Below are 16,021 nucleotides of genomic sequence, written 5' to 3'. Positions count from 1 at the left end.
GGGCAGCTAGCACAGATTGTTTTATCCAATTGAGTTCTTGCCCTCTCTTTTTAAAAAAATTTTACATATTTTTTTAAGTTTAGATTTATTTCTCTTCAAATTTTATTTTAAGTTAGAACAATGGATTTCGAACTCTACTGTAAAGAGCACTTGATTTGGAGGGTGGTAAAGATCCCCACCCACAGAGAGGATCAGCTGAAGCAGTTCCACTTTTGGTTTTATTTGTTTATATTTTCATGTAAAATTTTGTGAGCCAAAGATTTTAGGCTAAAAAAAATATTTGATAAACACTATAAGTATTTCAGAAAAATTACGTTTTATCATGTTCCTATATATCAAAACATTTACTATCATGGGCAGAGATCTGCGCTAACTCCTAAATGTTGGAAAACACAGAAGTAGATTTCTGCCTCCCTGCCTCTGTAATTTTATTGGTCTGATGTAAATAAGTGAGAGTTACTAAAAATGTGGGAAGCAACAATTAAGGATTAAACAGAGTATCTGCTAATAAGGAATCAGGTAACTTCACCTTTACTCAATGATTTTGAGGATTAAAACACCCTCCTCACAGCAAAGATAGCTCATCGTTCTTGTCCCACCACTAAAGACACATGCAAACTAAAGCAATCTTTTCCACTGCCTGCGCACATGTAGTTCCCGTTCTTTTATGTCCCAGCTGTTTATTGAAATTTTACTAATTTTTTAAAAGCTATTTGAGGACCCAGGTCCCTTGCTCTTAGTAAAATTGAGGAATGGCATTGCAGAATAAATGAACTGTCCTGTAGAGCATTGGCTCTTCAGGTGTGGTCCCCAGACAAGCTGCATCAGCATCACCTGGGAACTCCTTAGAAATACAGGTGTTTGAGTCCCACTCCAGACCTACTGGATCAGAAACCCTGGGAGTGGAGTGCAGCCAGCCCATCAGGTGATGCCGATGAACCATAAAGTTTAAGAAACCCCTGCTGTAGTGTTAACAGGGTTTCTCAACAGTAACACGGTTGACATTTGGCCAGATAATTCTTTGTCAAAGGGGCTGTCCTGTGCATTGTATAATGTTTAGAGCACCTTTACTTTCTGCCCACTAGCTATTGACAGCACCTCTCTCTCACCTAGTTGTGACAACCAAAAATGTCTGCAGACATTGTCAGGCATCCTCTGGGGTGGGAGGGGCTTTCCCCTCTCCTCTTGAAAACCACTGCTATAGAAGAACCAGTGAGAGCACTGAAAAAGTCATCATTTCCTGGAAATTCTTGTAGATTTTTTCTGAGTAAGAGATAATATTCTAAAGAATCCTCTGAAAAACTATTGGCCTAGCCTCTCTTGGTATAGGACTTCAGGAGAAGTCCTAATGCATTCAGCTTTCACTGTATAAAATAGTTTAGATGTTTCATCTTCTCAAAACTTGTAAAATATGAAATCATAGAGAAAATAAAGATGTTATGTATCTTAGGGGTTGCCCTGAAACTGAATCCATTTTCCAACTGTTACAGATTTATCTGTAAGTAATGTGAATTCATACATTTCAAAGCCTGAATTTATATCACAGTTGTGATGAGGGTTTAAAATTTCTTGTTCATAATACCAGTTTTGCTGTATCTCTCTTTATGATAATCTTATTAAAAGGGAAAAGCATGTACTGGTCTCTACTCTGAAGTTAAGAGTTTAATGACATTATTACTCTGGTCTTGATTAACTTATTGGGGTTGCTGAAATCCCATGTTAACCACTGCTGATGGGTAAAAACAGCATGTAGTTAATTCAGCACTTTCATGTTGTTAAAGTTTGCCACAAAACTCTCACTAAATTTTAAAATTTTCAGCATTAGTAGCGACTTTCAAACTAGAAAAATATCCAATATCCATTGAGTTCATAGATTGCAAATATGTTTTATACTGAAAGAATTAGAGCATTTCATTAAAATGTTGGCATTCTATTGATTATCAAGTTAATAGGGAAAGTGGATAATTGAAGTATTACAAAGATATCGTTTAATCTGTAATTTTTGCCACGTTTCTTCCAAAAGCTAAAACCGGAAGTGCTGACTCCTGATTTTCCATCCCCAGCAATTTCCCCGATTCAACCACTCAGGAGACAAGATTTCAATAAACAGTAAAAATGGCCAAAGATGAGATGACAAAAAAAAAAAGTGGTAGGGCTAAAACACAGCCACAGACCAATCAGTGCTACTTTGGTTCTACTTAGTAGTTCTTAAGTAAAATTATCATATTTCTACATCAGTGAAACACAGATACATTGTCGTTGGTCTTCTATGCCAATATGTGAAATGAATACTGCAGTTGATGTAAGCAGGTCTTCTTAGTCAACCATCATTTGATAAAACAATTAAGATTTAATTAATTGTTGAATTAAGTAGCTTTAAGTTATTATGTATTAGATAAGTGGTGAGTTCAGAGTATAATTTTTACATTACGTCTGCACAACCTTAAGTTAATCAAGTTCACCAGGAGGCACCAATGGTATAGTCAGATATATCAGATTTTCCTGGAGAGTCCTACATTCAAATATTCTTCTCTCTCATTTTACCAGTAATTATATTAATGTATGTCAAACCATTTGATCAGATTTCTAGTACAAAAAATATTATCACGATATTATGCAATGACAAGGGGGCTGGATTTGGAGCCAGGTTCTAAGTCATAGCTCTGCCTCTTGTGACCTGATCAAGTCAGGTACCTCTCTGAGCCACAGTTTCCGTACTTGTAAAATGAAAAGTAAATCCCAGTGGCGATGTTGCCGGCTGCATCATCTGTCTCATGGGTTATTGTGAAAATAAAATGAGATTCTGTGTTCAAAAACATTTTTGCAGCTATAAAATGGTGTTAGGCCTATGGGCTACACTCTACTTTTTAAGGGTAGGTTGCATGGTTTTAGGTTAATTACATTTTCTTGATACATTGTGAGCTTTCTCATGGTTGGCATTCTTGTCATATCAAAATAATGTTTTACTAGATATTAACACCACATGCAGTAGTGTTTTTATTAGAGAAAAATAAAAGCTCATTTATAAAGTTGGCAGTACCTTTAGTCCTAATTAGCTTCAGCTCAAGATAATTTCAAAGTCTTTTCTCAGACTTTAGCTCCCTTGTGCTTCGGGGGGTTGAGTACAGAGATGAAGGAATTCTATATTCCAGTTGCCATGTTTATTTAGGTCACAAATTATGTGGAATTTCTCTTTTTTTTTTTTTTATTTAATACTAGTGATAGTTGTGGGTATGGGGGTGGATTTTGTTTTTGTTTTGTTTTGTTTTTAATTTCAGTTCTGGCCAGGAATGATGGATGAACTCTCCGAGTTGAGAGAATTCTATGATCCAGATACAGTGGAGCTGATGAACTGGATTAAGTAAGAGGATTTTTTTAACATTTAAAATTCTAAGTGCCTTTTAAGAGTCACTATACACTTCATTAGTTTTTTGGGGGTTTTGTTTGTTTCTGAATCTAATTGTGAAGAAACATTTATTAAATTTTTCTTTAAAACTCTATATTTGGAAATAACTTCTTTCTGTTCAGGAAATATTCTCTCCAACTATATCCCATGAAGAAAGGAAAGATACCCAAATGGAGAGGAAAATAAAGTGGAGGAGTAAATTTCAAACCACTGACAGAAATGGCAATAAAATGTTATTTATCATCTGTGTTAAAACTCAGAGTTTTATGCTCTCTTCCAAATTTATCTTTGTTATTTTATCATAATACTGTTCAAGTGTTCTATTCATGCTGACATTTGAAAGTATTCTTTCCTTGTTAATTATTTTAAAATTATACTGTAAACTCTAGTTAATTAGAGTCATGATAGCTGAGTGCAGATTTCATTTTAGCTAATCGTATTGCCCAAGCGTAAGCCTAGAGAAAATGTAAAATACAAAAACTGGAGCTTGTTTTCTCTTGAACACCGTGATGCTTTAGCGCGATACTGGTTCCTGTTTTTGCCTGTGCTTTGTTGCTCGGCCTCAGCATTCAGCGTCAGAATGAAATTCGTGTATTTCAAAGCTTCGTTAATGAAACCTGCCTCCTACCAGCAAAAATAAACTTTTCTGTCCAGAGCAACATTCCCATGCCCTGTAATACTGTATTTCCCTACTTCATAATCAAAAAGCAGCAGTGTTGTTATTCACACATAAATAGATGTTGCAAATCTTGTGTGACATATTCTGAAAGCCTGGGCTGCATTGTCTCCATCACTTAGAATTTTCGTAGCCGTATTGGCACTTGGTCATGACTAATGTTTACTAACCAGTACAGTTTAGCACTGCCTGTGTATTAAGAGATGGTAAATGTTTGATAGCTTAGGTCTCTTGTGTGCAATACATGGATTTTATAGAGATTTATGTCTAAAATATATATGTGGCTTTGGTCCCAATGTCAGACTGGGTTTGACTAGATACAATGAGGGTAATTTTTCACATATTTCTGGTGCTGAGAGTGTTAAGCAGTGCTTTGTCTTTATTTATTTAATTTTAAATCATGGTAGACAACTATATAGAGGAAATGATTCCTTCAGTATTTGTTATACATAGGAAAAGAGAGTTATTCATATAAGAGAAAGCTAATTACTTCTGCATTAACTATAGTCAACTGGAAATTTACGACGTGCATCTGAAGGTGAGGCGATGTTTTCTGTCTAAGATTATACGTGCAAATGCTGAAGGACACCCACGTTCTGGTAACATCCTGGAGAGGGTAGATCTTTTCCAGATCTGCCTGGGTTAGCATTACAAGCCCCTCATTTCCACTCCCGTCTTTCAAGAATTAATTCTAGCGATTCCAGACGTATTCTAGCAGAGCCGCGGGTTACCTTCGGCTGCCCCAGACTGGACGCTCTTATTTGTGGTGTCTTTGTTGTTGTGCTGTTTCTCACGGAAGATGACTAAAAGTAACGATCTGGCTCTCAAAAGTTGTGAGTGAGAGGTTATTCCAGATGTAAAGAAGACAGTATGTTAGTCTGTCATTCCTCCTTTGGGGGAAGTGTCTTTGTTCCTAGATGTCCTCTTACTGGCAGCCCCTCCCCCCGAGCTGTGCCTTTGGAGACGTATTCTTCTTTTTTTCTTTAATTCTCAGCAACTGAAGGATTTGTATTGTTCTAAAAAATTTGCTCCATTGTGATCTAACTTTGCCTTTTTTTCCTCTAAAATTCTTTTAATCTAAATTACCGTTTTTGTAAAAATAGCTGCTTGGCATGTTTGTGAAATAAGCTTAAGTGATGATGAATGTATGCCAAAATAGGGTCTATTTAGACATAAAATATGTTTGTTTAAATCAACATTTAAATCAGCTCTGGTCCTCAGTCTTCGATTCCAAACACAAGTGAATGTACTTAATATTCTTTTAACCTGTTCTGGTTTCTTCTGTTTTTGAAACATAAAATATGACCTTCAGCTTCACGGCACTGCTTTGATTAGTCACAGTGTCCATGATATTAGAAAGTGTGAGTTGTGCTGGGGAGAAGACCGTGTCCTAAGGGTACGTGGAGTGTACCTAAAAGCAGCCACTGGCCGTCTGGTGGGAGCCAGCACTGTCGGTGGAAGGGGGGCGGGGGGGAGTGCCTCAGTTCCCGCCATCTTGTCTTCTGTCTGTGCTGTTCTCAAACACCCAGATGTCCGTTCATTGTCAATGCAGTCGTGACGGCATCTCTTGGGCCGGGGCACAGTCTCCATTACCAGATGGCTGCCATCGGGCTGAGTCAGAACTAGAGAAATGGTGACCTGGAGAAACTCTAGGGGACCCTCATTTTGCACAGGGTAACTCTCATGTAAAGTGTGGAGAAGAAGCTTATTCGTCATCGCCCAGCCTCTGCTCCACGTACTCGATGCTGGGGAAACCTCAGCCTTGCCTTAGGCATGCTGTTGTGCTCGGAGGACTCTGAGCCTCCGCTTCGAGATTCAGACGTGGCAAGCATTTGCTGAGAGCATCTCTGCTTGAGGGCAAATTGAAAGATGGCAATGCCTCAGTGAGAGTTAGTTATTTTCTTTTCTTTTTGAGAGGCCCGGTTATGACCTTTTATAGGCTAGAGAGATATCTTCAAGGGAAAATAAAGGACATTACTTTAGGATAACACTTATTAATATGAGAGGCGTCAGGCCAGAGGGATTGGATTTCTGTTTAAACACTTAAAGCCTTAATATATAAAGTTATTTCACATCTGAAGTTTTGTACTTAATAGTACAATTCAGCAGAGGTTTATTGAGCACCAGCTATGTGTTAAACATTGGGTGGCAATCCATTAACTGCCTCTTCATCAGGGTAAACGTTGAACTTCATCTCAGCACCATTGTCTTCATTCTTTCCTCCCGTATTCTTACTTTCGACTCCATTTTAAGATTTTCAGAGGCTTAAAAGATTTAGTGGAAAAATTTTTTTAGAGTTCTAATTTTTAGTAATAGAAAATGTTGCTTTACGCTTGCCTATCTTTAGTTCCTTGCAGGACTGGAGATTTAAGTATAAAACTAAGAATATTTGGGGATTAAATTGTTTTTTACAAGGATATTTAGACATTTTAATCAAAGACATTTTAGATGGCAAGGACACTTTGTTAAGTCAGGCCATCAGGATGTAGTAGCCCCAGCTGCCTTCTCTATGAGAGCCGGAAGGTCAGCCCACCCCGTGCCATCCACACCCCCAGCCTGTGTGTGCACACCTGGCGGCCCGCTTTCCATGTTGCACTGAGGTGCTGCATGCTTCGTTCTCAAGCAGATTTAAATGCATATATTCATATTTACCCCTCTTTGCTGATAATGTTTCCTGGATACAAACCTGGGTGGTTTGTTGGTTCTTTTTTTTTTTTTGCCTTCTGGTATCTCTTTCAGCAAAAACCAGGTGGTACTTTTATAGGTTTTATGTGTGATTAGAAAGCACATTTACTTCAGCAAGGCCAAATGCAACAGCAATCTGTGCCTCATACCTTGTTCCTTTGTGTCCTTGAATGTTTCATTTTTGGTTCCTGAAAATTTTCTTTGACATTTTGCAATTAAGATAGACAGATCTGCAGATTTGAATATTTTGAGGTATGACATTTTAACTACTTGGCTATAGGAGATTTTCACTAGAAATCGTCTCTTTTCAGTAATGAAGCGTGTATATGCGGTACATTCTCAGTGGGACTGAAAAAATGTACCAAGTTTCTTTCACATTTAATCAAAGCAGAAAGAGTTACTGTATATTTTTAATATGATGAAGGCTAAGTTCAGATTTTAAATGCCTGTAAACCTCTTTTATATTTAATGAATCATTTTGTAGCATTTGCATAATTCTATAAATTTTTGAAGTGTAGGTAAAGCAAATGTTCACACATTATATTATAATGCTCAGTTTACCCATTAGTTCAGCAGTAATTAACTTGTTGAAACTTACAGCTTAAAAAATCAATGAGATTATTTGTTCAAAATGCCATCAGGTCTTCCTGGAGTGACATTTAAATTATATAATGTAAATCCATTTGACCTGTGAGTCCTTGTCATTATGTAGTGACATTTCTTACAGAACAAATTGTTTGCAGGTTGGGCAGCCTGCGATGGAGCTTGGCAGAGAGCTATAAAAACAAATTATCCTTTCATTTTATACATCATTTGTTCATACATTTGTAAAAATTGCTTTGTTTTTCTGTAATGGAGAAGTGTCACTCAGTGGTTAAAAGCACATTAGCTATTTTAGATACAGACCACAGACTGTATCAGGCAGAAGTATCTGTGAAGGAAGAATGCCCAGCATTTTATCTGTCATTGTGCATATTTTAAGTTAAGGACAAAGAATCCTGTCTCCCTTTGTCTGCTAAATTTACCACAGAAACTATAAAATACAACAGATATAGGGGTTTTTTTTAAAGGTTAGAAATTGTGCGATTGATTGTTTTTCATTTTGTTCCACTTTGCTTGTTGCTTTTACTTTTGCATTTATGTTACTGGTAAAGTTAAATATTTAAAGTAGCAGTGATACAGCCCAGATTTACCATGGAGCTAGCATTTAAAATGAGGTCAAACAGAATAAAGTAAATAAACATCATCTCTGCTATCCTCAGAGGTCAGTAGTTTTCAAAGAACTGTTACTTCTAATTCATTTTATAGGCATTAGGATACTTGTATTTTAATACTTTAAAATAAAACCAAGGGCCTTAGTGAAAGACTCGGTTAACCATCCAGAGGAGTGTTGCACTAACAGTTTAAACAGATTATATTTCTTTCAGATTTTCTGATTTTTTTTGCAAATAAAGCCAAACATTAGGACCTTTTCAATTTAACGAGCTTTATTCTATTTTTTTTCTTTATTTTCTTATTTTTTTATATTTTATTTTTATTCTATTTCTTTTTTTATTTTTTTATTCTATTCTGTTTTTTCCTCAATTCCTCTAAGCAGTCATGTGACATACCACCTTACTCTGCTGCTGCCGCGGGGGCTGTACCTGGAGGGACTTAGGAGGTAGGAACCTTTCAAGTGCTCTTGGAGCATACTGAGGAGAGAGCATTTTTAATGACTGTGTTTGGTTTCCAGCATAGAAGGCCTGCAGTAAGCGTTAGTAAATACGTGATAGGCTAATTACAGTATTGGTTTATTTTGAAGTGCTTGCCTGTCACGGGAGCTGAGCCTGGCTATATTAACTAGTAAGCTTCTAGAAAAGAGGATATCAAACCTTGTTTGCCAGCCCAGCACATAGTAGGCCTTCAGTAATATTTTTTGAATAATAAGGAACAACTCTGTAACTCCCTTGAGAGCAGTTCAGGAGTTTTGACGTTTAAACCTCTGTGAACTCTGTAATTCGTCAGAGCGTCATGATTGGAGTCCGGGAAGCAGGCTGAAACCTTGGTCATCAGCTGTGAGTAGGTAACAAGGTCCGTCACCTATCGCTGCTGTCGTTATAAAATGCACGCTGTGAACAGCTCTGCGCATCTCCTTGGTGCTGATTCCTATTATGTATTCAGAACGGTGATGCAGAGTCTTGTGATTTGAGTGGGTATTGTAAGCTCGGCTGCTGGGCTTGTCTTTTGTGTAGAAAGACCTGCTTGGCACTCTTAGGCAGTGAGACGTACAAACCAGGACTGTTCACCCCGTCAGCTTTCGCCTCTGCCTCATGCTCTGCCAGACGTGGAAACCAGACTATTCTTTCTGCATTCTATGTCTGTCTAGTTCAGAGGACCCAAAGAAAGCCACTTTTTGGTATTAATATGATGTTATTGTGTCATTTCTTGCAGTGGAATGGCTTATGTCAGTTGAGAGTATACAAAAGGAAAGAAGACTGACTTATGATGGCACTTCATTTAATTAACGTTTGTTCATATTTATTTTCTGTAGTAATGATGGTATACCACAAACGAAGGTAGCACAGCATGCAAGGCCCAGGATAAGTGTGACCTGTCAATGGAATCAAACTGAATTTCAGTAAAACCTTTCACTGAGGAATTCTGTGCACCTTCACATGTTCTCATTTAATCCCACCTGTTCTTCTGACCATGTGGGAGAAACGTCAAAGATCCCCCATAAATTGTTGGTATGGGGGACAGAGCAAACATCTGTTTGTTCCTGTGTTCCTGGGTCTGATTGTCAGAGTGATGACAGCCTATCAAGTATAGCCAAGCCACGCAAAACTTTTTCCTGTCGGAATCCACATTCTAGACTGGCGTGGGCGGGGGGCGGGGGAGATGCAGATTATGTGGCATTGCTTGTACGCTCATTGCTCATTGTAATTCCATTCGTTTTTTTCCCCTCACTTAAGAAAGCTTATTGGAATGCGAATGAATGAGAGTGTCATTGTTAGAAAGAAAATCTTGAATTTTTCAAAAGTAAATTATTTGTAAGTGTCACAACTTGAGTTGTAGGATGTCTTGCTCATAGACATCCAAAGGCCTTAGTTGGATGGCATTCATGCTGTAGTCTTAGCGCTAAGTTGCAATACATAAAACATCCTGGTGGGATATATGAATATGATGAGGCTTCTCTTAGAAACCTCAGCAGCAGAGCAAGTTTCGTGCCCTGTTCTCCAAAACCATTGAGGGAAACAGCCTGCCAGAGCTGCTTCTGCAGAGGATGTTGAATTTTAATGATTTCATATAAACTCCTCAAAACTATCTCCCTTATTTAGCTCAGTCCAACAGGCGTGAATTCCTCTTTCTTAACACAGAAAGGATAAATGTATCTTGCAGTATTCCTACTGGACCTCAAGAAAAGTCTGCCCTGGGGAGAACCCCTAGAAGAGCCATGTGGTCTCCACAGTAAAATAACCCCTCATCGGTTTGCAGGTGACTCTCAGGTTTCCAAAAAATGGAAATTAAATCAATTTCTACAATTCTTTGTTTCTCGGGGGGAAAGGAAACTGCTCTGTCCGTGTTCTAGGAATGTTTCCTTGGGCCCATCATGGTCCCCCACACCCCACGGGGAGGTGGAGGATCATAGCGTGGTGCTAACTGGAGAGTGAGGTTGTACTTCAGTATTAGGGTGCCCTGTATTCCTTAAACTGCACGTAGTTTTCCATGATCAAGGCTAAGGAAAAGGAATGTGTAAAATATTTTTGTTTCCACATCAGAAGTATTTTACATCCCCATATTGAGTAATAAGATATTTGCTATTTTGGGATCTTCTTTTCATGTTCTTTTGTTTTTATTAATTCTGTTTTTCATAAAGGTAATTTATAGTAGTATCTGTGATTTTTTTTCATGCTTTTTACAAAAATCCTTGGAATCGACTCATGATCACCAACTGTTTCTGGCGACAGTTTGTTATATTTTACTCTGGGCAGCCCTTTAGTTAAGTTTAATATAAAAAGCAGTGGCAGTCTTTTGAGTTCTTTTTGTTAGAGTCAGCCCCTCTGGAACAATAGCAAGAGAGGGTTGTGGGTTTTAGCCTAGAAGGCCTCAGACTCAGGAGCTACCTGCCTCCTAAGATAATTGATCATTACAGTCATCAAAACAGTAAGTTAGAAGCTTCCCAGCCGCTATTCTGGTGAATAGTCAAAAACAAATACAAAACGTTTATGTAAAATATTAATAGTTTGAGTACAAATCAAAACCCAAGCAACCTTCTGTTTTTTTTCCCTCCGACTCTTAACACTTGCTACCATAGCTGTGTAATTCTAAAGGAGTATGATGTTGTCATCTTTGTTGTCTTTGAGGAAATCTTAGCAGTGGTGTTAATTCAGACTCTAAAATCTTTTAGTTCGAACACTCCAAGAAAGGCTGTATTTGCTGGAAGCATGCAGTTGCTGGCTGGAGTCAAGCTGTGCACGGGAAGGACCTTAACCAACCACCCACACTATGAAGACAACAGCCTCAGAGAGCGAACGAAAGCGGTGAGGCCCCATCTGTGCCTTTTCTCACTTGGTGAACCAGCCGTGGGCTGGGTTTCCCCATGTTTGGTAAAGACGGGGCGTCATGCTGCACCTCCAGCTCGTAGGCTAGGAGGGGAGTCAGAATACAGCGCACAGCTGCGCCTGCTGGTTCTGGGCCGTGGCCACCCCTCCCCTCACGGGCGTGCTCTTCAGGCCACAGGTCCTCTCGGCAAGAGCGAGGAGGCCTTGAGGTGTACAGAAGGGAGGGTTTGGGGGCAAAGCCCTCAGAATTTTTGAAGTGGGGAAGGGAAGGAAAAGGAGTTGAGGTGTACTGGTCACCTTTTTTATGGACTGTTTCTGTTGTGTGGTGTTAACTTTTTAAAACAGATAATACAGCCACACAGTTCGAAGTTCAAAACATACAAAAAGAAAGACAGCGAAAGGTTTCCCTCCCACCTCTGTATTCCAGCTGCTGGTCCCCTCCTCGGAGACAAATGGTGTCTCCAGTTTCTCACGTAGCCTTCCACAGGTATTTTATGCAGGTACAGATACGAATTTCTTCCATATTATTTTCCCCCTTTTTACAAAAGAAGTAGCAGCATTCTACCTCTTGCCTTTTTGACACTTAATATATTTTGGAGATCCTTCTGTATCAGTATATTAACAGCTTCCTTGTTATTTTTAAAGCTGCATACTATTTTATGTGAATGTAGCCTATTTAACCATTTCAGTTGTTTCCCTGTTTTTCGCATTTATATAAACAGTGCTCCAAATAGACTGGTGTACGCGTCACTCTTTACAAGTACGGTGTCTGTACGTCAGATTCTCAGACGTGGAACCACCGGGTCAAAGGGTATTGGTGTTTGTCATTTAGATAGATAGATGTTATCAGGTCACCCTGACACAGGTTGTATCAGTTTACAGTGCAGGAGGGCATCTGTTTCCCTTAGTTCTCGCCAGTGAGATTTCACACTTTTTAATGATTCGTGTTGATCACTTCTTAATGTTTGTAGTTGAAAAGTTGCTGAAAAAGTCTCATTTTGAGGTGGGATTTGACTAGCCTAAAAGCAAATGATTTTTACTAAATCTCCTGTTTTTTATGAGAATCATCTGAATTTAGACACCTGCTAAAACGGGAATTTTTCAGTTGTCCCAACTGTTCCAGATAGTTCCAAACTAAGTAGAAGAATAGGGGGGAAGGAGGCACCCCGCTCTCCGGACACAAGGTTTGGTCAGGAGGTGGCCTGTACTGCTTGGACTGAGAGCTGCAGACAAGACACACCAGTGCACGGGGCGTCCTTCTGTGTACCACCCTCTCCAAGAGCCAGTCCGCCCCTAGGCACCAAGTGGTGTGCCCTAAAAATTGTCATCCTCGTGGTCCTGCTGCTCTTGTTCAGTCATGACTTTCAGACCCTTGGAATGCCTTTGGTCTGAGACCCTGTGCTGGACTGTAGGATGACCCCACAGTTCTCGCGGTAGAAGCAGCTCACCTCCCACCATTTCACGCGTCCACGTGGACACACTGAATTAGGCCCTCCCGTTAGGCCCTTGTACCCGGTCCCTTACATCAGAAACGGATCATTGGAAATCAAGGGACAGCAGAGGAAACAGTACCTCTCTTTATCCACCCGTAGACCTGCACAGCAGCCCACACAGCGTTCTCCCAGAGTTGCAGAGTCCCAGCACAGAGGACTTTGTGTGTTCACTCACGGCGTGTCGCGGTGGTGAATGTGAAGGGGGTGCCCCTGTTGCACGCCGCCGCTGCCACAAGTTGCTCTTGCTCCCAGAAGGATGGGAGGTAGAGACATGTTGGGGTCTCCTTCTGATCAAGCAGCTGTAAAGCAACAGGTGCCGCCCCGGCCTAGGACCAGAGACCATACAGGAGCCTGTTCCCCACCTGCCGTCATCAGAGACTGGGTCTCCTCGTCACTAGACTCACCGCCACCCTTAATGGACCATTTTAGTCTGAAGGTCCCTTTTTAAAGGTAGAGACTGTGTCTTATTGACTTAGCCATGTGGAATTGGCATCTACTGATGAATGTATTCGTAACTTAAAAGAATATATTCTGAACCCAGATGTATTTGGCACGATTCACTCTTCCTCTCCCAAGGCTAAGCAATTACAATATTCTCTTGGAAAATCTCCACACACACGCCAGGCCTGCAGATGAGTGAGTTCAGCAGTGGCCCGGACTGGGAGAGAAGGGGGACTCAGGTATTTGGGTCTTAGATTCAGCCCCTGTGGGAGGTTACGTCATATTCCTCGATTAACTCCGTGGCAGTTGAGTGGTATTTTACCCGATTCCGTTTTTATCTCATTGTGAAGGTTTATCAGATATATGCAAAGAGGTCTCCAGAGGAGGTGCATGCCCTCCTAAGGTCCTTCGGCACTGACTATGTGATTCTGGAAGACAGCATCTGCTACGAGCGAAGGCACCGCCGGGGCTGCCGGCTTCGGGACCTGCTGGACATCGCCAACGGACACGTGAGCATTCTAGCCACGTGCGGGGAGTCTCCCCTGGGGGCGGGATTCCAATCTGAATCCTAAAGAGAAAAAAAAAAAGAAAATCAAGATGTGAAACTGAAAACTAGGGTTAACTAGCTAAATACAGGTACAGATATAGATATATATTAATAGATACTTAGTATAAATATGTTTACATGAAACATGCAGAAAAAAAGAATGTAGATCTTTTTATACTTTGTATCTAATAGAATTATATTATGAATCAAGCATTTGCTTTTCTCTTGGTTCCTGCAGAACCCCCTACCTCAGCACTGTAGTGACTGCCCCAGGGGCTGAGTAAGGGGAGACATGAGAGGGGAGCTCTGGGGCCCAATTTCACATCAAACGGAGCAACCCTGCCTTTGGCCAGTTTGTATGATGGGGCTCTGCATAAAATTTATCTTCTAAGGATTTTCCTGCTAAAAACAAAACCTCAGCTTTTAAAGCCACTGCTCCAAAGCTTCATACTGGCTCATCCCCAAGTGGCTAGGACTGTGGGGCCCCTCTCTCCTGTCTAGCCCCAGTGGTGGATTCTACTGCTCTCCGCGCCCTCCTCCCGGTGTCCTGTGTCCACTGGGACACTGCCACAGAGGTGGCTGAGCCTGCACTGCAGAGCAGAAAAGCAACAAGCCACTTCTCCCGTCTGACAAAAATGTTCTTAGAGCTATGCCAGGTCTCAGCAGAGCAAACAGATTTTCACCCTTTAGAGGTGTGATGTGTGCTATAATTAATGGTAGAAAAGCTGATTGAGATTTGCAAATGAGTGGGACAAAATGACAAACCTAGCCTAAATCAAAAAAAAAAAAAAAAAACTTTACAGCACTGGAGATTCAGATTTTTGCGCAAGGAAAATAACAGTCCGCAGCTATCTTGAATTCAGAGCTGGTACAGACCAAAGACATGCATTTAAATTTTGCTTTATGTGTACCTTGTTCTAACTTGGCCATCTGATGAGTCAGAGAATTTTCTCTGGTCATAGTAGTCCTCTATTTCATTTTTGTGGGAAAGAGTACAGCATGTTCCAAAGAGCAAGATCTGAGTTCTGCTTCCGGCTTTGCCACGGATGGTGATATTGTGTGACACTGTACTCCCTTCTCAGCCTCATTTTGTACTTCGGAAGGGGGACAGAGGTGGGCCAGATGATCTCCAAGTAGCCATTGACACTGAAATACTATAATTTCATTAACGTAACATTCGTAAAGAAACCCAATACCTATTCCTGTTTCTGTTGTCTTTTATAAATACGATTCTCCTCCCACATTGTATTTGGGTTTGTTTTGTTTTTAGACGATGGATGGCCCAGGAGAGAATGACCCTGATTTGAAGCCTGCGGACCACCCTCGCTTCTGTGAAGAAATCAAGAGAAACCTGCCTCCGTACGTGGCCCACTTCACTAGAGTGTTTCAGAACAAAACTTTCCACGTTTACAAGCTATCTAGAAACAAGTAACAAAAATCTGTGTGCAGTCTCTATTTTTGATACAGCAAAACTGCATCCTAACGAAACTCAATAGATAAGGTTTCCTATGTACGTAGGTAGCCGACACCTTAAAGCTGTGATATGAGTAAGTTCTTACCGATGTTTACACAAACATTACTGTCGTCAAAAGTATCTTCTGGGAGCTCGAGTCTCTTTTGTCTCGTCTGTATCTTTCCCATTAATGTTCTTTAGCCTGAACGTTCACAGCTTTCTAAGAGCGGTGTAGAATTTTGTCGCTGGGGAGACTGTACGTTCCATAGAGAGCCTGGACAGCCAGATACCACGTAGGAAGATGAGAGCCTGTTCAGGACTTGAAATACTCGTAATTTTCAGTTTACTTAAGACAGGTATGGTTGAGCCGAATTGAAAAGATGATTAAATTATTTAATGTTATTTCATTGGTGAAGGCCAGTTGGTGGCTTTTTAAAAAGTTCTTTATTGTCCTGTTTCACCTTAATATTTTATGTTGCTTTCCAATTGTCATGCTTTTAACGTTAACAAAAAAAATCATGTTAGATCTTTGTATGTAACAAACATTTTGTTACACTCTGAAAGGTAATATGTAGCATGTCAGTAGTCTGTGTGGTCTGCTGAGAGAGAGAGAGTGTGAGTGTGTGTGTGTGTGTGTGTTTTAATGCTGGGCACAGAAAAATGTTACAGTTTCCATATTGTAAGTCCTTAAAGGGGCAGAAATGTATGTCGCCAAGTAGAATTTCTTACCGTTCAGTGTTGTTATTTTAAAACCTGCTGATACTCTTTAATCTCTCCTG

General features: G+C 40.1%; 1 protein-coding gene across 1 annotated transcript in view; it reads left to right on the top strand.

Annotated features, from left to right (window-relative positions):
* DPY19L3 (dpy-19-like 3 (C. elegans)) overlaps window positions 1-15,221 on the top strand; it is a 60,735-nt gene extending 45,514 nt beyond the window's left edge. Inside the window, 4 exon segments of the mRNA XM_012647024.1 lie at window positions 3,279-3,361; window positions 11,155-11,287; window positions 13,593-13,751; window positions 15,060-15,221. Of these exon segments, the coding sequence (XP_012502478.1) occupies window positions 3,279-3,361; window positions 11,155-11,287; window positions 13,593-13,751; window positions 15,060-15,221 (537 nt within the window).
* The last annotated feature ends 800 nt before the right edge of the window (window positions 15,222-16,021 follow it).

The sequence above is a fragment of the Propithecus coquereli genome, unplaced genomic scaffold (assembly GCF_000956105.1).
Source record: "Propithecus coquereli isolate 6110/MARCELLA unplaced genomic scaffold, Pcoq_1.0 Scaffold254, whole genome shotgun sequence".
Taxonomy (NCBI): Eukaryota; Metazoa; Chordata; class Mammalia; order Primates; family Indriidae; genus Propithecus; species Propithecus coquereli.
This window is presented reverse-complemented; position numbering and strand designations above follow the sequence as displayed.